This window comes from Salmo salar, chromosome 09 (genome assembly GCF_965601325.2).
Source record: "Salmo salar chromosome 09, fSalSal1, whole genome shotgun sequence".
Lineage (NCBI taxonomy): Eukaryota > Metazoa > Chordata > Actinopteri > Salmoniformes > Salmonidae > Salmo > Salmo salar.
Window position 1 is genome coordinate 45,557,647 of NC_138299.1, and position 26,309 is coordinate 45,583,955.

A 26,309-nucleotide genomic window follows, 5' to 3' on the forward strand; every position below is an offset into this window, starting at 1 on the left:
AATAATATTAGTTAATAATATTACTCTACTGGTTCCCCACATGGCATTTACCAGAGATAGTTTGATTCTATATATTGATGAGGTTATTAAGTGTCCACGGGAGTGGAGGCTGCTGAGGGGGGGACTGCTCATAATAATGGTTGGAACGGTGTGGAGGGAATGTCATCAAACACATGAAAACCACCCCAATTTAAAGGTGCCACCAACCTTCTGTGGAACACAATATTCAAACATTCTGCCTTCTATCAATACTCTCCTCAGAGAGGTCACTGCAATGCAATGGAACTTGAGTAGATATTTATTTAATTTAACCTTTAACAAATTCTTATTTACAATAACGGCCTACCGAAAGGCAAGAAAGAGGCCTCCTGCAGGGATGTGGGCTGGGATTAAAAATAATAATAATAAAAAAATATATATATAGGATATAAACACACATTACGACAAGAGAGACAACACACCACTACATAAAGAGAGACCTAAGACAACAACATAGCAAGGCAGCAACACATGACAACACAGCATGGTAGCAACACAACATGACAATAACATGGTAGCAGAACAAAACATGGCAGCAGCACAACATGGTAGCAGCACAAAACATGGTACAAACATTATTGGGCACAGACAACAGCACAAAGGGCAAGAAGGTAGAGACAACAATACATCTCGCGAAGCAGCCACAACTGTCAGTAAGAGTGTCCATGATTGAGTCTTTAAATGTAGATGGAGATTAAACTGTCCAGTGTGAGTGTTTTTTGCAGCTCATTCCAGTCACTAGCTGCAGCGAACTGAAAAGAGGAGCGACCCAGGGATGTGTGTGCTTTGGGGACCTTTTAACAGAATGTGACTGGCAGAACGGGTGTTGTATGTGCAGGATGAGGGCTGCAGTAAATATCTCAGATAATGGGGAGTGAGGCCTAAGAGGGTTTTATAAATCAGCATCGACCAGTGGGTCTTGCGACGGGTACACAGAGATGACCAGTTTACAGAGGAGTATAGAGTGTACCTTCATCTCTATCTGTTTGTTTTCAGCATTCTTGAAGAGGAGTTTAACCCTTGTTTTCCCATCATCAGAGGAGCCTTTCAGTTGAGAGAATTTGTATCTCCATAATATCTTCTACAGAGGATAAGAGTTGACAATATAGCAAGGGTTCATTATTATTAACTAATCAATAAACAGTAGGTATTAACCAGTCTAGCATGGATAATATCCCCCTACTGTAAAGCCTGTTGAACATTCAGTTAGAATAGTGAATGAACAATGACTCACCTTCGAGGAGCTCTCGGAACAAGTGAAGCCAGATCCAAAGTCTATAGTCAAACACAGTACTTTACCCTGGCTGCTGCACATGTAGGTCTTTGACTGTTGATAGAAAGAGCTGTATTTAGAGAACAATCAGACATTTCAACATATACATTTTGTAATGGTAAGATTCAATATGTCAGTCTATTGAAGCATCTCAAACTAAAACGATTCTCTGCAAAAATTGGTGGGATTATCAGAACAAAGCAGCTCGTGAAGAAAGGTCGAAATAATGTGCATGTTCATTGTGTTTCCATTGCGGGGTGTATCTTAGGTGGGTGGTTTACAAAAGGAGTAGTTAGGGGATCCTGTTTAAGCTTTTTGTGTGAAAGCTTAGGAACTGCTGTCGGGGTCAGAGTACAGTCTACATATGGATTATTGTGAAATGAATTTCTTCCAATGCTTGAACTTCCTCTGAGCTTTGAATACACCCAACCCTCTTAAAGGATCAACAAACTGTGAACGTGCAATGCTGAAATAGGCTATCCATTTATATAGCCCTGCTATTGCTGCAGGCGTGTTCAGTCCATTATGCTTCAGAGGAATTTAGATCGTGTCAATTGAGAATTCTTCTAAACTAGTTAAAATATACTTATTCATGTTACCATACTAGAACGTATTGATTACTTTACATGTATTAGAAATGTATAGGTTAGGGTCAATGGAGGGTGGATAGGAACTGGGTGTATGGGAAGTTACTGAGTGAGACAAGGGGAAGTGCAGAAAGTTAATATTCTGTTCAAACATGTTATTGTTTAATATCAATGTTTCTAAGGAGGGAGGCGAAGGGCAACAGGTCGTCACTGATAAGGCAGGTCAGCTGAAGGGCAGCAGGCCGTCACTGATAAGGCAGGTCAGCTGAAGGGCAACAGGCAGCAGTCCTATGTCACACAGAGGGGCCCACCACAACGACCCTCCTACTGCAGTCCTATGTCACACAGAGGGGCCCACCACAACGACCCTCCTACTGCAGTCCTATGTCACACAGAGGGGCCCACCACAACGACCCTCCTACTGCGGTCCTATGTCACACAGAGGGGCCCACCACAACGACCCTCCTACTGCGGTCCTATGTCACACAGAGGGGCCCACCACAACGACCCTCCTACTGCGGTCCTATGTCACACAGAGGGGCCCACCACAACGACCCTCCTACTGCAGTCCTATGTCACACAGAGGGGCCCACCACAACGACCCTCCTACTGCAGTCCTATGTCACACAAAGGGGCCCACCACAACGACCCATAAGGCAGGGCCATGACTACACCAGTGAGAGGAACCAATTAAGTTCCTGCCAAGCAACAATGTATCTAATCAAATGGCTACCCAGATTATTTGCATTGCCCCCCCTCCCCTTTACGACCGCTGCTACTCTCTGATAATATCTATGCATAGTGACTTAAACAACAATACCTACATGTACACATTACCTCAATAACCTTGACTAACTGTTGCCCCGACACATTGACTCTGTACCAGTACCCCCCTGTATATAGTCTCTCTAACTGTTGTATTCGGCACATGTGACTAATACAATTTGATTTGATGTGTAGTGGCTGTCTAGATGTGTAAGGAGTTGACTACGCCTAGTAAGAGGTTATAAATAGCTGTGCTTGTGTAATCATAACTTGTCTTTGCAGCTGTATGACCCAGTGGGTGAATAAACTTGGTTTGAGCTTTTCCTAGTCGTCCGTTTGAGTTTTTACTCTGTTTGTTCAGAAACTGACAATATAAAATGCAAGAACAAAGTGAAATATCTACGGGGTGCCTCCAGTCTGTAGCCTTCCATCTACTGCCCTGACAAGAACAACCAAATGTGTGACATTATGCTTTTCACAGTCTTATTGAAAGCAGTGATGTGTGAGGAGTGTCTCTGTAGTGAAGTGTAGATTTATGTGGAAATAATAAGGTTCTGTGTAGAAACCCTATCTTCCCTATGTTTCCGTTCTTCAGCAAATGAAGCCCACTCAAACCGAATGCTACTATTGCTCCTTACCGCTTCGGACACTTTGTTTGACACATTTTGCTGTGAATTTCAGGTGTTGCTCCTTTCACACTCTCTCACAAGGCTGGCGGGAACCTGCTGTTTTTAATGATTGACTACAGTGAACAGTGAATGCAGTAGGACTCTTGAGTGTCTTGCTGTTTAAAAATAACCTCTTCTCCACAGAGGTGCCTGGATGAAATTGAGTTGCCATGAAAAGAAAAGCCTTTTGTGATAATTTGATGTGTCATGCTAAACACAGACTACACGTTGCTAATTGGAAAGCTTCCTCAACAGGGATTGGGAGAATACAACATGCAGTGGTTTCAAGAAATGTATATTCCAGAGTTAGGGTTAGTGCTGTCGTTCTACTCAACATAATACAACTAAAAACATATATTAAATTGGCTCATGACTATGACCCTGTCTAAGTTGAATGTGAATACACCAATACCAGCAGCATACCACCCTGCATCCCACTGCTGGCTTGCTTCTGAAGCTAAGCAGAGTTGGTCCCTGGATGGGAGACCAGATGCTGCTGGAAGTGGTGTTGGATGGCCAATAGGAGGTACCCTTTCCTCTGGTCTAAAAAAATATCCCAATGCCCCAGGGCAGTGATTCGGGACATTGTCCTGTGTAGGGTGCTGCCTTTCAGGTCAGATGTTAAACGGGTGTACTGGCTAAATTCCCAATCGGGCCTTCACACAGTCACCTAATCATCCCCAGCTTACAATTGGCTCATTCCTGTAACTGTTCCCCAGGTTGTTGCTGTAAATGAGAATGTGTTCTCAGTCAACTGACCTGGGAAAATAAGGGTTAAATAAACACTTAACTCTGTGTAAAACTGTAAGGGACAAACAGTGTAGGTTTGTTCTAAATAATGTTTTTTTTTTAAAGCTGACGCCCATCCAATCAGTTTTCAGTTCCAGGCTTAGCCCAAGTTCAACTCTGTTGCGAGCTTTTCTGAAACCACAGGAGGCTTAGCCAAAGTTCAACCTCTGTTGAGAGCTTTTCTGAAACCACAGGAGGCTTAGCCCAAGTTCAACTCTGTTGAGAGCTTTTCTGAAACCACAGGAGACTTAGCCCAAGTTCAACTCTGTTGAGAGCTTTTCTGAAACCACAGGAGGCTTAGCCAAAGTTCAACTCTGTTGAGAGCTTTTCTGAAACCACAGGAGGCTTAGCCCAAGTTCAACTCTGTTGAGAGCTTTTCTGAAACCACAGGAGGCTTAGCCCAAGTTCAACTCTGTTGAGAGCTTTTCCGAAACCACAGGAGGCTTAGCCCAAGTTCAACTCTGTTGAGAGCTTTTCTGAAACCACAGGAGACTTAGTTCAACTCTGGTTTGAAACCACAGGAGGCTTGTCTAATTGGCTGGAGAACTGAGCATCACCAGCTAATGTAAATAATTCATCACATCTCATTGGTCTCCCAAGGATAATGTCTCAAGTTGACATAATTAATGGTGGAAAATGCAAATTATTATTGCTTTTTCACAGAGTGACAGAGGGGAAAAAGACCACATTTTAATTATGCCTTTTGTGCTGCCCTCATTGCACACCTCAGGATAATGTTCAGACTAGGCTCACTCAGAGAATAAACATAGACAATTTATTCTATTCTATTTGTATTTGTGGTTCTGCTGAGACATGGACCACAATGCTTGATCATTCGCAGGACAGGGATTCCTCCCAGAGTCGTCATAGTGTACAAGGCTAAGTATGTCTTTAGTAGTGTACAAGGCCAACTATATCCTTCATAGTGTACAATGCCAACTACGTCCTTCATAGTTACCCTTGTACAATATGAAGGACGTAGTTGCCTTGTACACTACCAAGAACAGTTGGCCATGTACAGTACTAAGTACCATGCAGTGCATTCGGAAAGTATTTAGACCCCTTGACTTTTTCCACATTTTGTTACGTTACAACCTTATTCTAAAATGGATGAAATTGTTGTTTCCCCCCTCATCAATCTACAAACAGTACCCCACAATGACAATGCAAAATCGAGTTTTTATGTTGAGTAAATTTATACATATATTTTTTTTTAAATCACATTTACATAAGTATTCAGACCCTTTATTAAGTACTTAGTTGAAGCACTTTTGGCAGCGATTACAGCCTTGAGTCTTCTTGGGTATGACACTACCAGCTTGGCACACCTGTATTTGGGGAATTTCTCCCATTCTTCTCTGCAGATCCTCTCAAGCTCTGTCAGGTTGGATGCAGAGTGTTGCAGCACAGCTCTATTCAGGTCTCTCCAGAGATGTTTGATCGGGTTCAAGTCCAGGCTCTAGCTGGGCCACTCAAGGACATTCAAAGACTTGTCCCGAAGCCACTCCTGTGTTGTCATGGCTGTGTGCTTAGGGTCATTGTCCTGTTGGAAGGTTGAAACTTCACCCCAGACTGAGGTCCTGAGCGCTCTGGAGCAGGTTTTCATCAAGGATCTTTTTGTACTTTGCTCTGTTAAACTTTCCCTCGATCCTGATTAGTCTCCCAGTCCCTGCCGCTGAAAAACATCCCCACAGCATGATGGTGCCACCACCATGCTACACCGTAGGGATGGTGCCAGTTTCCTCCAGACATGACGCTTGGAATTCAGGCCAAAGAGTTCAATCTTGGTTTCATCAGACCAGAGAATCTTGTTTCTCATGGTCTGAGAGTCCTTTGGGTGCCTCCTGGCAAACTCCAAGCAGGCTGTCATGAGCCAAGTGTCTTCCATCTGGCCTGTCTACCATAAAGGCCTGATTGGTGGAGTGCTGCGGAGATGGTTGTCCTTCTGGAAGGTTCTCCCATCTCCACAGAGGAACTCTGGAGCTCTGTCAAAGTGACCATCGGGTTCTTGGATACCTCCCTGACCAAGACCCCTTCTCCCTTGATTGCTAGGTTTGGCCGGGCGGTCTTGTTGGTTCCAAACTTCTTCCATTTAAGAATGATGGAGGCCACCGTGTTCTTGGGGACCTTCAATGCTGCAGAAATGTTTTGGTATCCATCCCCAGATCTGTGCCTCGACACAATCCTGTCTCAGAGCTCTATGGACAATTCCTTCGACCTCATGGCTTGGTTTTTGCTCTGACATGCACTGTCAACTGTGGGACCTTATATAGACAGGTGTGTGCCTTTCCAAATCATCTCCAATTAATTGAATTTACCACAGGTGGACTCCAATCAAGTTGTAAAAACACATCAAGGATAATCAATGGAAACAGAATGCACCTGAGCTCAATTTGATTCTCATAGCAAAGGGTCTGAAAACGTAGGTAAATAAGGTATTTCTGCTTTTAAATTTTGTATAAATGTGCAAAAAATGTTGCTTTGTCATTATGGGGAATTGAGTGTAGATTGATGAGGGAAAAAATGCATTTAATCAATTTTAGAATAAGGCTGTAACGTAACAAAATGTGTAAAACGTCAAGGGGTCTGAATACTTTCCGAATGCACTGTATGTCCTTCATAGTGTACAAGGCCAACTATGTCCTTCATAGTGTACAAGGCCAAGTATGTCCTTCATAGTGTACAAGGCAAACTATATCCTTCATAGTTTACAAGGCCAACTATGTTATTTGTAGTGTACAAGGCCAACTATGTTATTTGTAGTGTACAATGCCAATTACGTTATTTGTAATGTACAAGGCCAACTATGTCCTTCATAGTTTACAAGGCCAACTATGTCCTTCGTAATTTACAAGGCCAACTATGTCCTTCGTAATTTACAAGGCCAACTATGTCCTTCGTAGATTACAAGGCCAACTATATCCTCCATAGTGTACAAGGCCAACTATGTTATTTGTAGTTTACAAGGCCAACTATGTTATTTGTAGTTTACAAGGCCAACTATGTTATTTGTAATATACATGGCCAACTATGTCCTTCATAGTTTACAAGGCCAACTATGTCCTTCATAGTGTACAAGGCCAACTATGTTATTTGTAGTGTACAAGGCCAACTATGTTATTTGTAATGTACAAGGCCAACTATGTTATTTGTAGTGTACAAGGCCAATTATGTTATTTGTAGTTTACACGGCCAACTATGTTATTTGTAGTGTACAAGGCCAACTATGTTATTTGTAATGTACAAGGCCAACTATATCCTTCATAGTGTACAAGGCCAACTATGTCCTTCATAGTTTACAAGGCCAACTATGTCCTTCGTAGATTTCAAGGCCAACTATATCCTCCATAGTGTACAAGGCCAACTATGTTATTTGTAGTTTACAAGGCCAACTATGTTATTTGTAATTTACAAGGCCAACTATGCTATTTGTAGTTTACAAGGCCAACTATGTCCTTCATAGTTTACAAGGCCAACTATGTCCTTCGTAATTTACAAGGCCAACGATGTCCTTCGTAGATTACAAGGCCAACTATATCCTCCATAGTGTACAAGGCCAACTATGTTATTTGTAGTTTACAAGGCCAACTATGTTATTTGTAGTTTACAAGGCCAACTATGTTATTTGTAATTTACAAGGCCAACTATGTTATTTGTAATATACATGGCCAACTATGTCCTTCATAGTTTACAAGGCCAACTATGTCCTTCATAGTGTACAAGGCCAACTATGTTATTTGTAGTGTACAAGGCCAACTATGTTATTTGTAATGTACAAGGCCAACTATGTTATTTGTAGTGTACAAGGCCAATTATGTTATTTGTAATGTACAAGGCCAACTATATCCTTCATAGTGTACAAGGCCAACTATGTCCTTCATAGTTTACAAGGCCAACTATGTCCTTCGTAATTTACAAGGCCAACTATGTCCTTCGTAGATTACAAGGCCAACTATATCCTCCATAGTGTACAAGGCCAACTATGTTATTTGTAGTTTACAAGGCCAACTATGTTATTTGTAATTTACAAGGCCAACTATGTTATTTGTAATTTACAAGGCCAACTATGCTATTTGTAGTTTACAAGGCCAACTATGTTATTTGTAGTTTACAAGGCCAACTATGTTATTTGTAGTTTACAATGCCAATTACGTTATTTGTAATGTACAAGGCCAACTATGTCCTTCATAGTTTACAAGGCCAACTATGTCCTTCGTAATTTACAAGGCCAACTATGTCCTTCGTAGATTACAAGGCCAACTATATCCTCCATAGTGTACAAGGCCAACTATGTTATTTGTAGTTTACAAGGCCAACTATGTTATTTGTAGTTTACAAGGCCAACTATGTTATTTGTAATATACATGGCCAACTATGTCCTTCATAGTTTACAAGGCCAACTATGTCCTTCATAGTGTACAAGGCCAACTATGTTATTTGTAGTGTACAAGGCCAACTATGTTATTTGTAATGTACAAGGCCAACTATGTTATTTGTAGTGTACAAGGCCAATTATGTTATTTGTAGTTTACACGCCAACTATGTTATTTGTAGTGTACAAGGCCAACTATGTTATTTGTAATGTACAAGGCCAACTATATCCTTCATAGTGTACAAGGCCAACTATGTCCTTCATAGTTTACAAGGCCAACTATGTCCTTCGTAGATTACAAGGCCAACTATATCCTCCATAGTGTACAAGGCCAACTATGTTATTTGTAGTTTACAAGGCCAACTATGTTATTTGTAATTTACAAGGCCAACTATGTTATTTGTAATTTACAAGGCCAACTATGCTATTTGTAGTTTACAAGGCCAACTATGCTATTTGTAGTTTACAAGGCCAACTATGTTATTTGTAATTTACAAGGCCAACTATGCTATTTGTAGTTTACAAGGCCAACTATGTTATTTGTAGTTTACAAGGCCAACTATGTTATTTGTAGTTTTCAAGGTCAACTATGTTATTTGTAATTTACAAGGCCAACTATGTTATTTGTAGTTTACAAGACCAACTATGTTATTTTGTAGTTTACAAGGCCAACTATGTTATTTGTAGTTTACAAGGCCAACTATGTTATTTGTAGTTTACAAGGCCAACTATGTTATTTGTAGTTTACAAGGCCAACTATGCTATTTGTAGTTTACAAGGCCAACTATGTTATTTGTAGTTTACAAGGCCAACTATGTTATTTGTAGTTTACAAGGTCAACTATGTTATTTGTAATTTACAAGGCCAACTATGTTATTTGTAGTTTACAAGACCAACTATGTTATTTTGTAGTTTACAAGGCCAACTATGTTATTTGTAGTTTACAAGGCCAACTATGTTATTTGTAGTTTACAAGGCCAACTATGTTATTTGTAATTTACAAGGTCAACTATGTTATTTGTAATTTACAAGGCCAACTATGCTATTTGTAGTTTACAAGGCCAACTATGTTATTTGTAGTTTACAAGGTCAACTATGTTATTTGTAGTTTACAAGGCCAACTATGTTATTTGTAGTTTACAAGGCCAACTATGTTATTTGTAGTTTACAAGGCCAACTATGTCCTTTATAATTTACATGGCCAACTATGTCCTTTGTAATTTACAAGGCCAACTATGTCCTTCGTAGTGAGTGTACAAGGCCAGCTACTGTATGTCGTATTAATGTTGTATTTTAAAAACATTTTTTTTAATAAACAGCAAGTCCCAGTCCACTGAAGTACAGGATACATCAGCACACAGGACATGACCATGTGTTCCTACTTTCAAGGGTTCAGTCTATGAAAGATTAAGAGAGGCTGTTATTTCATTGGGCTTCATTTTGTTTGAGTCTGCAGTTCATATGTTGACATTTTCTTCTGGTACAGTTGAGAACTTGCCTAAGGAATGAATGTCCTCAGAATTAAGAGGAAACTTAATTGAGCCCCTTGGAATCATGATCCTGAACTATCCATGACCACACACGCACTCTATGGAACATAAATGGATATATTTGCCTTCAAAGATTGTCAGATTGATAACTTATTTTCTCAACAGCCAATGAATTTTAGGAACCTGTGTCTGGTAAACCATTTAAGCTGTGTGATTACAATTGCTAGTTTAATATCAAATCAAATCAAATTGTATTTGTCACATACACGTGTTTAGCAGATGTTATTGGACATTTAGCGAAATGCTTGTGTTTCTAGCTCCAACAGTGCAGTAATATCTAACAAGTAATATCTAACAATTTCACAACAACACACACAAATCTAAAGTAAAGGAATGGAATTAAGAAAATATAAATATTTGGGCGAGCAATGTCAGAGCTGCATAGACTAACATACTAAATAGTATAGAATACAGTATATACTGTAAACATTATTAAAGTGACTAGTGTTCCATTATTAAAGCGGCCAGTGCTTTCAAGTCTATATATATATATATATATAGGGCAGCAGCCTCTAATGTGCTAGTGATGGCTATTTAACAGTATTTAACAGTCGGATGGCCTTAACAGTATAACTGACATGGGTTGGTGAGGACAGTTGATGCAGTACCAAATTGTGGAATTTTGTCGGTTCACAATTTGCCCTTGAAATGTATTTCAGCACTGCAGTGATTTACATCTCTTCTGACAGGTTCTTTCCTTTGTATTATTTATACATGTCTGTAGTTAAAGGGGTTCCTGAGCATCATAGCCCTCAGGCTTAACTGTGCTTTTTACTTAGCCTTTTGCCTTTGGTTGGCTGCTTTTGAAGAGGAGGATTATACAGAACCCTGCCGGCCATTCCATGAGGTCCCGACTTGACATCTAGCATACTTTTTACTCTTGGTTCAAATGAATGATCATGAAAAGAAATGAGTTCAAAAAGGGGGCATAGTTATTGTGGAAAAACATCAAATCTAATTGTGAAAAATATCTGTAAAGTTTTTGACGAGAGTCCAGTTTTTCAGACATTGCTAAGCCAGGTGTTATGAAGTGTCCTGCAACGCTCAATAAGGCACTTCAGGTGTTATGAATCCCTGTACATTCCTTTAAAATGCTGTATGTGAGTATCAGAAATGACCCTATTGGTACTTTTGCCTTGAAACAATCAATAACACCTCTATACACACGGATGACAGTAGCAGGCCCACTGTGTAGATTGACTAGGTTATTCTTATTATTAGCTGAGGTGAGTCAATCTAGTGTAAGAGACTATACCTTTTGGCTGTAATGATGAGTATCTAAGTAATTTAATGCAGTCTAACCTTTAGAAAATCTTTTACATATACAGGTAAAGATAATATGAAAGATTAAATAAAAATACATTAAATACTGAAAGGAAGACCATAATGCTGTAGACCTTACCGTAACAGAGCTCATCACCATAATGCTGCAGACCTTACCGTAACAGAGCTCATCACCATAATGCTGCAGACCTTACCGTAACAGAGCTCATCACCATAATGCTGCAGACCTTACCGTAACAGAGCTCATCACCATAATGCTGCAGACCTTACCGTAACAGAGCTCATCACCATAATGCTGCAGACCTTACCGTAACAGAGCTCATCACCATCATGCTGCAGACCTTACCGTAACAGAGCTCATCACCATAATGCTGTAGACCTTACCGTAACAGAGCTCATCACCATAATGCTGTAGACCTTACCGTAACAGAGCTCATCACCATATTGTTGCAGACCTTACCGTAACAGAGCTCATCATCATAATGCTGCAGGCCTTACCGTAACAGAGCTCATCACCATCATGCTGCAGACCTTATCGTAACAGAGCTCATCACCATAATGCTACAGACCTTACCGTAACAGAGCTCATCACCATAATGCTACAGACTTTACCATAACAGAGCTCATCACCATATTGTTGCAGACCTTACTGTAACAGAGCTCATCACCATATTGTTGCAGACCTTACTGTAACAGAGTTCATCACCATATTGTTGCAGACCTTACTGTAACAGAGCTCATCACCCTATTGTTGCAGACCTTACCGTAACAGAGCTCTTCACCATATTGTTGCAGACCTTACCGTAACAGAGCTCTTCGCCATATTGTTGCAGACCTTACCATAACAGAGCTCTTCACTATATTGTTGCAGACCTTACTGTAACAGGCAATTTAATGGTTCAATGAGGTGAGGACTAATTCTTTAGATCCCTTTAAGCTACGTTTTATTAAACTAACACTAATGTTTTAAAAGGGAACAAACCGTGAAAAGAAACTGCCCGTCTTCCAATTCTCTGTGCAATTGATTTCCTTGTCGGAGAAATTAAAAGCAGCCCTGGATCAGTAATTAAATTCCACTTTGTATCTTGGAAATGTTACCTATTTGGACAAATTAAGGTTTCCATAAATAACAATCACACAGCCTAACAGTTGTATTGTCCTCCCCCAAGAAAATGCATTAAGTATGTTCTTCCTCATAATGACATACATTTTTGTATTTTGCAAAACTTTGTCACATGAACTCTGAGAACTTTTCTTGAATAATCCACTAAAAGGAACAGATTATAACATGTATTCCTTTGTGAATTTAATGTATTCCCTCCAGGCATAAACTGGTTTAATCAACGTTGTTTCAACGTAATTTGTCAACATATTGTGTTAAGGAATCCTCATGGAAAATACATTGGATTTTTTTTTAAGTAAACTGTTGTTTTGAGGGTGATATTTCACCCACGGGATTATGTCATCATGGGACCCAAATTTCAACATAGACAAACTTTGTATAAAATATGTTGAATTTGTACCTTTAAAACAATGTCAAGTCTTCAACTTTACAGTATATCCACTATCAGAAAAAAAAATACACTGGGAAGCACTTCCTACTGGAGAATTTATGCATCTACAGTTACCCTTTGGTCTCCCATTCAGGATTTGAATCAAGCCCTGCTCGGCTATGATACTTGTCCCTGGCTATTACCAATGTGCTATCGTGAATGATTGTTGATCAATCTACACTTAAAAACAAAATAGATTCACTTTTTCCTGTCAAAGTCATTCCACAGGGTAGGTTTAATGTTTAATGAAATGTAACTGGATTCACCTCAACCGAAAATTGAAGATAAAGAACAGGACTAAATCAAATCAAACTTTTTGTGAAAGTTCATTTAAAGTTTGAATTGATTTAGTCCTGTTCTTTAACTTTAATTATTTCTCATTGATCAACGACTCAACCCATTATGACCCAGTTATCCACTGTGGAATGATCCCACTGGGTCGGCACTGTATTTTGCTGCAGTTAACATTTTTCAATGTGTGATAACACTATGAAGGCTCTCTGGGGAATGTGGCCCAGTTCAAAATTAGCAAAATGTCAGTCATATCTCAGCACTACTTATAAGAACCCCCAAGCATTTCACTACAGAGAGCTTCACATAATTTCCAAACAAACCACTTTGCTGTTCCACATACCCCGACTCTCTGCACCTCCATAAAGACGGCTCTTTGGAAGGACTTCTCCCACACAGCGAGGTCAGAGGTCATCTCCACACTGAAGGTGTGACTCTGGCCGTGGCCGACCAGGATACTGAAACAGAAAGGCTCTCCGTCCTGCAGCTCCTCATCCTGCTGGAGGCCAAGGTAGAACTTGGCCTGGATCCAACAGTCCTCTGCCATCCACAGCTACAACACCACATCCAACATGAAGTGTCATCAGTTCTATTCACTGGGAACCATATTTCAACTTGATATGAATAGGCTTCTATACGAGTAACTGTCATGTTGGTGTAGATCTACATCAATACATGATTCACACAACATGTTGAGTAACATGCACATAATTCAAATTCAGGTAGCAGTTGATCCTATTATCTTATTCTGCATGTGAACTTTGAACATACCTTGTGAACCTTGAACAGAACCTCATAAAGGATATACAGGGTTTCAGCTTGTCCCCAGTCAGTTGCACTAACCTGAGATGGGGGGGGGGGGGGGGGGGACAAAAGTGAGTGTATATTATAAGCCTTCATTTTCTCATCAATGTAATGTCTTACAGACAGGATTTAAGATACTTTGAACCAAAGTAAATGAACCAACATATAGTGTGCTTGACAAACATCCTTTGGAAGCTCTGCATTAACCCATTTAATCCATCTTACTCAACCAAATAACCTCACCTCAGGAAGACAATAACATGGTTTCATTACCCATGATTTGTTTAGTGGGTGGTTCGGGGTCCAGCTCAAAACTCATTTCAGAAATAGATGATGTAATTGTAAAAGCATGAACGAAAAGATCCAGAATAACCACTGTAGCTACACACTGACTGTAGCCCACCAACATGCTCCCAGGCTAAAGGAACATTTAATGGACTATCATGGTGGAATAAAAGCTGAACTTGTCAATCCTTGGACTCCTGAACAGTTAATGGATGAAGAGGAAATCAATAAAGAGGTTCATACAGGAGGACTCCTGAAGATGTAGAGCCAAGGGCCTCTCAATGCCAGGAACTTGAAGGTACTCGATGGACCAGCATCATCAGCATGCGGGTTTCCACACACCCAACCCATGTGGACAATCTGCAGAGGCAAGGTTCAAGGGATGAAAATCCATTCTGTTGCATTTTTTTGATGTTGTTATTTTTAATTAACCTTTATGCTATGAGTGGATATGTCTTTATTAACGATACAGTTGAAGTCGGAAGTTTACGTACCCTTAGGTTGGAGTCATTAAAACTCGTTTTTTTCAACCACTCCACAAATTTCTTGTTATCAAACTAAAGTTTTGGCAAGTCAGTTAGGACATCTACTTTGTGCATGACAAAAGTAATTTTCCAACAATTGTTTACAGACAGATTATTTCACTTATAATTCACTGTGTCACAATTCCAGTGGGTCAGAAGTTTACATACACTAAGTTGACTGTGCCTTTAAACAGCTTGGAAAATTTCAGAAAGTGATGTCATGGCTTTAGATGCTTCTGAAAGGCTAATTGACAAAATTTGAGTCAATTGGAGGTGTACCTGTGGATGTATTTCAAGGCCTACCTTCAAACTCAGTGCCTCTTTGCTTGACATCATGGGAAAATCTAAATTGTAGACATCCACAAGTCTGGTTCATCCTTGGGAGCAATTTCCAAACACCTGAAGGTACCACATTCATCTGTACAAACAATAGTACCCAAGTATAAACACCATGGAACCACGAAGCCATCATACCGCTCAGGAAGGAGACGCATTCTGTCTCCTAGAGAGGAACATTATTTGCTGCGAAAAGTGAAAATCAATCCCAGAACAACAACAAAGGACCTTGTGAAGATGCTGGAGGAAAGAGGTACAAAATAATCTATATCCACAGTAAAACAAGTCCTATATCGACATAACCTGAAATGCCGCTCAGCAAGGAAGAAGCCACTGCTCCAAAACCTTAATAAAAAAGCCAGACTACGGTTTGCAACTGCACATGGGGACAAATATCATACTTTTTAGAGAAATGTCCTCTGGTCTGATGAAACAAAAATAGAAATGTTTGGCCAAAATGACCATCGTTATGTTTGGAGGAGAAAGGGGGACGCTTGCAAGCCGAAGAACACCATCCCAACTGTGAAGCAAGAGGGTGGCAGCATCATGTTGTGGGGGTGCATTGCTGCAGGAGGGGCTGGTTCACTTCACAAAATAGATGGCATCATGAGGACGGAAAATTATGTGGATATATTGAAGCAACATCTCAAGACATCAGTCAGGAAGTTAAAGCTTGGTCGCAAATGGGTCTTCCAAATGGACAATGACCCAAAGCATACTTCCAAAGTTGTGGCAAAATGGCTAAAGGACAACAAAGTCAAGGTATTGGAGTGGCCATCACAAAGCCCTGACCTCAATCCAATAGAAAATTTGTGGGCAGAACTGAAAAAGCAAGTGCAAGCAAGGAGGCCTACAAACCTGACTCAGTTACACCAGCTCTGTCAGGAGGAATGGGCCAAAATTCACCCAACTTATTATGGGAAGCTTGTGGAAGGCTACCTGTAACGTTTGACTCAAGTTAAACAATTTAAAAGCAATGCTACCAAATAGTAAATGAGTGTATGTAAACTTCTGACCCACTGGGAATGTGATGAAAGAAATAAAATATTAAATACATAATTCTCTATACTATTATTCTGACATTTCACATTCTTAAAATACCTACCTGACTAGGATTAAATGTCAGGTATTGTGAAAAACTGAGTTTAAATGTATTTGGCTAAGGTGTATGTAAACTTCCGACTTCAACTGTAGCTATAGTTAAAGATAGTTAAAAACGCAGGAAAAAAAGAAACGTCCCTTTTTCAGGACACTGCCTTTCAAAGATAATTTGTAAAAATACAAATAACTTCACAGATCTTCAAAGTGTTTAAACCCTTTTTCCCATGCTTGTTCAATGAACCATAAAAAGTAATGAACATGCACCTGTGGAACCTTGTTTAGACACTAACAGCTTACAGACGGTAGGCAATTAAGGTCACAGCTAGGAAAACTATGGACACTAACGAGGCCTTTCTACTGACTCTGAAAAACACCAAAAGAAAGATGCCCAGGGTCCCTGTTCATCTGCATGAACGTGCCTTAGGCATGCTGCAAGGAGGCATGAGGACTGCAGATGTGGCCAGGGCAATAAATTGCAATGTCCGTACTGTGAGATGGCTAAGACAGAGCTACAGGGAGACAGGACGGACAGCTGATCATCCTCGCAGTGGCAGACCACATGTAACAACACCTGCACAGGATCAGTACATTCCAACATAACACCTGCGGGACAGGTACAGGACGGCAACAACATCTGCCCGAGTTACACCAGAAACGCACAATCTCTCCATCAGTGCTCAGACTGTCCGCAATAGGCTGAGAAAGGCTGGACTGAGGGCTTGTAGGCCTGTTGTAAGGCAGGTCCTCACCAACGTCACCTATGGGCACAAACCCACTGTCGCTGGACCAGACCGAACTGGTAAAAAGTGCTCTTCACTGACGAGTCGCGGTTTTGTCTCACCAGGGGTGATGGTCGGATTCACGTTAATTGTCGAAGGAATGAGCATTACACCGAGGCCTGTACTCTTTAGCGGGATCGATTTGGAGGTGGAGGGTCTGTCATGGTCTGGGGCGATGTGTCTCAGCATCATTGGACTGAGCTTGTTGTCATTGCAGGCAAACTTAACGCTGTGCATTACAGGGAAGACATCCTCCTCCCTCATGTGATACCCTTCCTGCAGGCTCATCCTAACATGACCCTCCAGCATGACAATGCCACCAGCCATACTGCTCGTTCTGTGCGTGATTTCCTGCAAGACAGGAATGTCTGTTTTCTGCCATGGCCAGCAAAGAGCCCGGATCTCAATCCCATTGAGCATGTCTGGGACCTGGTGGATCGGATGGTGACGGCTAGGGCCATTCCCTCCAGAAATGTGCTGGAACTTGCACGTGCCTTGGTGGAAGAATGGGGTAACATCTCACAGCAAGAACTGGCAAAGCTGGTGCAGTCCATGAGGAGGAGATGCACTGCAGTACTTAATGCAGCTGGTGGCCACACCAGATACTGACTGTTACTTTTGATTTTGACCCCCCCCTTTGTTCAGGAACACATTATTCAATTTCTATTAGTCACATGTCTGTGGAACTTGTTCAGTTTAAGTCCCAGTTGTTGAATCTTGTTATGTTCATTAAAATATTTACACATGTTAAAGTTTGCTGAAAATAAACGCAGTTGTCAGTGAGAGGACGTTTCCTTTTTTGCTGAGTTTAGATGAACATAGTTACAGATGACGATAGTTATAGTTAAAGATAGTTATAGTTAAAGATAGCTATAGATGAATATAGCTATAGATGAATATAGCTATAGATGAAGAAAGCTATAGACAAACATAGCTATAGATGAAGATAGCTAGAGATAAATATAGCTATAGATGAAGACAGCTATAGATAGCTTTAGATGAAGATAGCTATTGATAGAGATAGCTATAGATGAAGACAGCTATAGATAGCTATAGATAGCTATAGATAAAGATAGCTATAGATAGCTATAGATAAAGATAGCTGTAGATGAAGACAGCTATAGATGAAGATAGCTATAGATGAAGATAGCTATAGATGGCTATAGATAAAGATAGCTATAGATGAAGATAGCTATAGATGAAAATAGCTATAGATGGCTATAGATGTAGATAGCTATAGATGGCTATAGATGTAGATAGCTATAGATGTAGATAGCTATAGATGGCTATAGATGTAGATAGCTATAGATAGCTATAGATGAAGACAGCTATAGATGTAGATGGCTATAGATGAAGACAGCTATAGATGTAGATGGCTATAGATGAAGACAGCTATAGATGAAGATAGCTATAGATTAAATTAGCTATAGATGAAAATAGCTATAGATGAAGATAGCTATAGATAGCTATAGATGAAGAAAGCTATAGATGTAGACAGCTATAGATAGATGTAGATAGCTATAGATTAAAATAGTTATAGATGAAGATAGCTATAGAGAGCTTTTGATGTAGATAGCTATAGATGAAAATAGCTATAGATGAAGATAGCTATAGATGAAGATAGCTATAGATGAAAATAGCTATAGATGTAGATAGCTATAGATAGCTATAGATGAAGATAGCTATAGATAGCTATAGATGTAGATAGCTATAGATGAAAATAGCTATAGATGAAGATAGCTATAGATGTAGATGGCTATAGATGAAGACAGCTATAGATAGCTTTTGATGTAGATAGCTATAGATGACAATAGCTATAGATGAAGATAGCTATAGATGAAAATAGCTATAGATGTAGATAGCTATAGATAGCTATAGATGAAGACAGCTATAGATGTAGACAGCTATAGATAGCTATAGATGTAGATAGCTATAGATAAAAATAGCTATAGATGTAGATAGCTATAGATGTAGATAGCTATAGATGAAAATAGCTATTGATGAAGATAGCTATAGATGAAGATAGCTATAGATGGCTATAGATAAAGATAGCTATAGATGAAGATAGCTATAGATGTAGATAGCTATAGATAGCTAGAGATGAAGATAGCTATAGATGAAGACAGCTATAGATAGCTATAGATGTAGATAGCTATAGATAGCTTTTGATGTAGATAGCTGTAGATGAAGACAGCTATAGATAGCTATAGATGTAGACAGCTATATATAGCCTTTGATGTAGATAGCTACAGATGAAGACAGCTATAGATAGCTATAGATAAAGATAGCTATAGATGAAGATAGCTATAGATGAAATTAGCTATAGATGAAAATAGCTATAGATGAAGATAGCTATAGATGTAGACAGCTATAGATAGATGTAGATAGCTATAGATGAAAATAGATATAGATGAAGATAGCTATAGAGAGCTTTTGATGTAGATAGCTATAGATGAAAATAGCTATAGATGAAGATAGCTATAGATGAAAATAGCTATAGATGTAGATAGCTATAGATAGCTATAGATGAAGATAGCTATAGATAGCTATAGATGTAGATAGCTATAGATGAAAATAGCTATAGATGAAGATAGCTATAGATGTAGATGGCTATAGATGAAGACAGCTATAGATAGCTTTTGATGTAGATAGCTATAGATGACCATAGCTATAGATGAAGATAGCTATAGATGAAAATAGCTATAGATGTAGATAGCTATAGATAGCTATAGATGAAGACAGCTATAGATGTAGACAGCTATAGATAGCTATAGATGTAGATAGTTATAGATGAAAATAGCTATAGATGTAGATAGCTATAGATGTAGATAGCTATAGATGAAAATAGCTATTGATGAAGATAGCTATAGATGAAGATAGCTATAGATGGCTATAGATAAAGATAGCTATAGATGAAGATAGCTATAGATGTAGATAGCTATAGATAGCTAGAGATGAAGATAGCTATAGATGAAGACAGCTATACATAGCTATAGATGTAGATAGCTATAGATAGCTTTTGATGTAGATAGCTGTAGATGAAGACAGCTATAGATAGCTATAGATGTAGACAGCTATATATAGCCTTTGATGTAGATAGCTACAGATGAAGACAGCTATAGATAGCTATAGATAAAGATAGCTATAGATGAAGATAGCTATAGATGAAGATAGCTATAGATAGCTATAGATGTAGATAGCTATAGATGAAGATAGCTATAGATATAGACAGCTATAGATGTAGATAGCTATAGATGAAGATAGCTATAGATGAAGATAGCTATAGATAGCTATAGATAGCTATAAACGAAGATAGCTATAGATAGCTATAGATGAAGATAGCTATAGATGAAGATAGCTATAGATAGCTATAGATGAAGACAGCTATAGATAAAGATAGCTATAGATGTAGATAGCTATAGGTGAAGATACTTATAGCTCCTTGGGTGAGGACATACCTGATCATCCGGAGAGCAATATCTGTTAATCATTTTCATCTGTTAGAGGAGAAAACAAGGGATTGCAATTGTAAGTGGAACTGCGTTAGACCTGGCAAATCCACAGGCGTCTCCTTATGTTACCTTACTGTGGATACTGACATTGGATGCAATGAAACCACACACAACTTTATAATCCAACAAATCCCATGCTGCTACCAGCTCTAATACTTTACTGATTCTGTGGCATGGTCAGACCAGCTCTAATACTTTTCTGATTCTGTGGCATGGTCAGACCAGCTCTAATACTTTACTGATACTGTGGCATGGTCAGACCAGCTCTAATACTTTACTGATTCTGTGGCATGATCAGACCAGCTCTAATACTTTACTGATTCTGTGGCATGGTCAGACCAGCTCTAATACTTTACTGATACTGTGGCATGGTCAGACCGGCTCTAATACTTTACTGATTCTGTGGCATGGTCAGACCAGCTCTAATACTTGACTGATACTGTGGCATGGTCAGACCGGCTCTAATACTTTACTGATACTGTGGCATGGTCAGACCGGCTCTAATACTTTACTGATACTGTGGCATGGTCAGACCGGCTCTAATACTTTACTGATTCTGTGGCATGGTCAGACCGGCTCTAATACTTTACTGATACTGTGGCATGGTCAGACCAGCTCTAATACTTTACTGATTCTGTGGCATGGTCAGACCAGCTCTAATACTTTACTGATACTGTGGCATGGTCAGACAAGCTCTAATACTTTACTGATACTGTGGCATGGTCAGACCAGCTCTAATACTTTACTGATTCTGTGGCATGGTCAGACCAGCTCTAATACTTTACTGATACTGTGGCATGGTCAGACCATCTCCAATACTTTACTGATTCTGTGGCATGGTCAGACCAGCTGTAATACTTTACTGATACTGTGGCATGGTCAGACCAGCTCTAATACTTTACTGATTCTGTGGCATGGTCAGACCAGCTCTAATACTTTACTGATACTGTGGCATGGTCAGACCATCTCTAATACTTTACTGATTCTGTGGCATGGTCAGACCAGCTCTAATACTTTACTGATACTGTGGCATGGTCAGACCAGCTCTAATACTTTACTGATACTGTGGCATGGTCAGACCAGCTCTAATACTTTACTGGTTCTGTGGCATGGTCAGACCAGCTCTAATACTTTACTGATTCTGTGGCATGGTCAGACCAGCTCTAATACTTTACTGATTCTGTGGCATGGTCAGACCAGCTCTAATACTTTACTGATACTGTGGCATGGTCAGACCAGCTCTAATACTTTACTGGTTCTGTGGCATGGTCAGACCAGCTCTAATACTTTACTGATTCTGTGGCATGGTCAGACCAGCTCTAATACTTTACTGATTCTGTGGCATGGTCAGACCAGCTCTAATACTTTACTGATTCTGTGGCATGGTCAAATCAACAACAACTAACGTTCTAATAAGCAAGCTGCAAGTCAGCTGCAGTATCATATCAAGTCATTCTCTGTTGATGAACATGCCAGGACCCATTAGGATGTCACAGTCTATTTCTAGGTTGTTGGTCACCACAATACAAGTCAAGAGTTGTGCTTCACCAGCTCCTCTCACAATTACATGCTGAATGAACGTTTCGTTATCAGACTACTCATCCATAATCAGGTGACGCACGACTGAATGAATCCTACTTTAAAAAAAGAGCAGCTGTGTAGTTGTGTAGCTCAGAGCAGCCTTTCTGGATCCTTAGCAACACATACTGATAGATCATCAGTGTACTAATCAACAGGGAATAATGGAAATGAGATAGCTAAACACTAGCGAGCATGTGAGAGTATTAATGATGGATTACTACAAGGCAGTAATTCATTATGCCCATGAATACCTATTTTCTAGAAGAGAAGGAAAGGAGCATTATAATAGTTATCATATTCTAATGAGAATAGAATTCAAAAATTCTAATACCACTGGGATTTTAGCACACATCTTCTGTTGAGTTACTTGTGCTTTGGCCCTTGGCAAATCCCAATCTGGATCCTGTCCATTCAATCTGTGTCTGGATAAAAAATTCAAAATAAATTTTTACCTGGTCATACTGTGGACTTACATTCTCCAGTGTCAAATCACTGATATTGCTTGATATTGCTTGAAGCCAGTCAGTGCTTTCTGCTGCAGTGCAAAATTGTAGAATATTGATGCTCTCTCCATCTAAGGCGCAGACTTCAAAGCTGTTCGACCTGGAGGGGTATGAACGTTCAGGTTAGAGATGTACAGTACAGTAAGTTAAAAGCACTTTTTGAACTAGAATGGTCAGAGTGGAAAACCTTTTACCAAGCTGTTCTTTCACTGAAGTTAGGTCAGTGTTACGGTGCAAATTAACATTACAGTTCTACTGCATTCCCTAACCATAGCAACTAAACAGATTCCACATTCTGTAGCGTTATAGCCTTTACGTTGACTGATCTTTACAATGTACTCCACACTTTTCTAGAGAAAGAAAAGTATAGAGAAATAAAAAAATAATTACTTAATTATATAATTCTGAGATATTTGATTGCATATGTAATGGCCACAGCACACCCAAATTCCAACAGGAGCAAGCTCAAAAACAGAATATCAGACGGTTACAAATTACAGCTCGGTTTCAAAGTACATCATCATTTGTTGCATGTCACAGATAATGACACTGCCACTGTAAAATGGCGTACACATGTATTGAATCCCTTTCATCACTTATATTTAAGGTGATTCTTTTTGCCATTTCATTTTTGTGCATTTGAAACACACTCCAGATCAATTAGATTTAGAGACGACTGTCAATAGTATTGAACATAAATAGCCTTGAACATGACGATGCCATCAAAACAGTTTCTCTCTGATGGTTAGGCAATCACATTTATCACACAGATCTTGAAAAGCGTAAAATGTTAAGCAAACTCTCCATAGGCTGGGATGAAGTGTTGGACATCCAGCAGTGGATATGTTCTGTAGGGGGATGTTGAGAAACATGAGGAGAATGTTCTGTAGAGGGATGTTGAGAAACATGAGGCGAATGTTCTGTAGGGGGATGTTGAGAAACATGAGAATAATATTCTGTAGAGGGATGTTGAGAAGAGAAATATGAGGAGAATGTTCTATAGGGGGATGTTGAGAAACATGACGACAATGCAGAGAATTATGAAAGCACTGCAATCAATGTTTGAAATAACCAGAGCTTGCACACACTCTCCCTGAAACTCAGACATCGTGTTACAATGTTACAAAGAACCTTTGGGAACATTGGTTCTTCTGTTGAAAACGCCCTTAACAATATGCAATGCATGTGTACAATTGGCTTGTTATAAATCTTTGTTCCACTGAGTGCTGACTCTGAGGGATGCTCAATTGTAAAGTTAAGTACAAATCCTCTTGATGTGTAGGGTAGGGTGCACATGTAAATTACCCTATATAAAATGCAGTGAGAATATATATGAAAATAGTGATCAAAACATACAAAACAACTGTTTGGAGATAACATTATCTGAATGAATGCAAGCCGCAGTGATAGATACAGCTTTACTCTGTCTGCTTGACTTGTTTCTGAGATTGCCTGGATAGTGGAATGTTCTGCTTCAACTATCAGCACACTGCAGCATGGTCCTCAGAAACCCAGACTGTCTCTGTCATGGTCCTCTAAAACACAGACTGTCTCTGCCATGGTCCTCTAAAACCCAGACTGTCTCTGTCTTGGTCCTCTGAAACCCAGACTGTCTCTGTCATGGTCCTCAGAAACCCAGACTGTCTCTGTCATGGTCCTCTAAAACCCAGACTGTCTCTGTCTTGGTCCTCTAAAACCCAGACTGTCTCTGTCTTGGTCCTCTAAAACCCAGACTGTCTCTGTCATGGTCCTCAGAAACCCAGACTGTCTCTGTCATGGTCCTCAGAAACCCAGACTGTCTCTGTCATGGTCCTCTAAAACCCAGACTGTCTCTGTCATGGTCCTCTAAAACCCAGACTGTCTCTGTCATGGTCCTCTACAATCCAGACTGTCTCTTTCTTGGTCCTCTAAAACCCAGACTGTCTCTGTCATGGTCCTCTAAAACCCAGACTGTCTCTGTCATGGTCCTCAGAAACCCAGACTGTCTCTGTCATGGTCCTCTAAAACCCAGACTGTCTCTGTCATGGTCCTCTAAAACCCAGACTGTCTCTGTCATGGTCCTCTACAATCCAGACTCTCTTTCTTGGTCCTCTAAAACCCAGACTGTCTCTGTCATGGTCCTCTAAAACCCAGACTGTCTCTGTCATGGTCCTCAGAAACCCACACTGTCTCTGTCATGGTCCTCTAAAACCCAGACTGTCTCTGTCTTGGTCCTCTAAAACCCAGACTGTCTCTGTCTTGGTCCTCTAAAACCCAGACTGTCTCTGTCTTGGTCCTCTAAAACCCAGAGTGTCTCTGTCATGGTCCTCTAAAACCCAGACTGTCTCTGTCATGGTCCTCTAAAACCCAGACTGTCTCTGTCTTGGTCCTCTAAAACCTAGACTGTCTCTGTCTTGGTCCTCTAAAACCCAGACTGTCTCTGTCTTGGTCCTCTAAAACCCAAACTGTCTCTGTCAAGGTCTTCTAAAACCTAGACTGTCTGTGTGAGTGACAGAGGACAATAGAAATTCCATTAGTCCACATTGTTCCATTGTTATTGGGAATTGAGGAGTGCATTGAGGAAAAGCAAGGGGGATGAGGGGGTAGGATTAGTGATAGCCACATGTCCTGAAGTGGAATACATATGGCTTTTCTGCTGACTAGTCATAGAGAGTATATTGAGATGAATAGAAACGTAAAACCTAGTGGACATCCAAGATAACAGCAGCCAGGAATATACTGTGAAATCCAAGATAACAGCAGCCAGGAATATACTGCGAAATCCAAGATAACAGCAGCCAGGAAAATACTGTGAATTCCAAGATAACAGCAGCCAGGAAAATACTGTGAAATCCAAGACAACAGCAGCCAGGAAAATACTGTGAAATCCAAGATAACAGCAGCCAGGAATACACTGTGAAATCCAAGATAACGGCAGCCAGGAATACACTGTGAAATCCAAGATAACAGCAGCCAGGAATACACTGTGAAATCAAAGATAACATCAGCCAGGAATATACTGTGAAATCCAAGATAACAGCAGCCAGGAATACACTGTGAAATCCAAGATAACAGCAGCCAGGAATACACTGTGAAACCCAAGATAACCGCAGCCAGGAATACACTGTGAAATCCAAGATAACAGCAGCCAGGAATACACTGGGAAATCCAAGATAACAGCAGCCAGGAATATACTGTGAAATCCAAGAGGAGTAAGATTGATAGCTGTGAGACTAATCCAAGAGGAAGAAGATTGATAGCTGTGAGACTAATCCAAGAGGAAGAAGATTAATAGCCGTGAGACTAATCTAAGAGGAAGAAGATGGATAGCTGTGAGACTAATCCAAGAGGTGGATAGATCTGTATCACATCCAGGTGTGATTTGGAGTCCCATAGGGTGGCGCACAATTGGCCCTGCGTTGACTGGGTTTTGCCGGGGTAGGCCGTCACAGTAAATAAGAATTTGTTCTTAACTGACTTGCCTACATAAATAAAAACAAAATAAAAAACGGATAATAAACAGTGAGTAGCAGCAGTGTAAAAACAAATTGGGGGGGGAGTGTCAATGTAAATAGTCCGGGTGGCCATTTGTGTCCTCTCCTTGTTCGGGCAGCGTTCGGCGGTCGACGTCACTGGCCTTATAGCCATCGCCGATCCACTTTTCATTATCAATTTTTTTTGTCTTTGTCTTACACACCTGGTTTCAATCCCCCAATTACTTGTTCATTATTTAA

At 40.0% G+C, this 26,309-nt stretch overlaps 1 protein-coding gene across 1 annotated transcript in view; it reads right to left on the minus strand.

Moving 5' to 3' along the window:
• The window catches only part of sntg2 (syntrophin, gamma 2), a 376,324-nt gene that overhangs the window by 1,759 nt on the left and 348,256 nt on the right, over positions 1–26,309 (minus strand). The window contains exons 10-16 of the mRNA XM_014211539.3: positions 22,567–22,696; positions 20,459–20,497; positions 14,504–14,620; positions 13,943–14,014; positions 13,515–13,724; positions 1,274–1,366; positions 1,010–1,120 (exon numbers count right to left, since the gene is read on the minus strand). Coding sequence (XP_014067014.2) covers positions 1,010–1,120; positions 1,274–1,366; positions 13,515–13,724; positions 13,943–14,014; positions 14,504–14,620; positions 20,459–20,497; positions 22,567–22,696 — 772 coding nt within the window. The remainder of the gene's footprint in view (positions 1–1,009; positions 1,121–1,273; positions 1,367–13,514; positions 13,725–13,942; positions 14,015–14,503; positions 14,621–20,458; positions 20,498–22,566; positions 22,697–26,309) is intronic.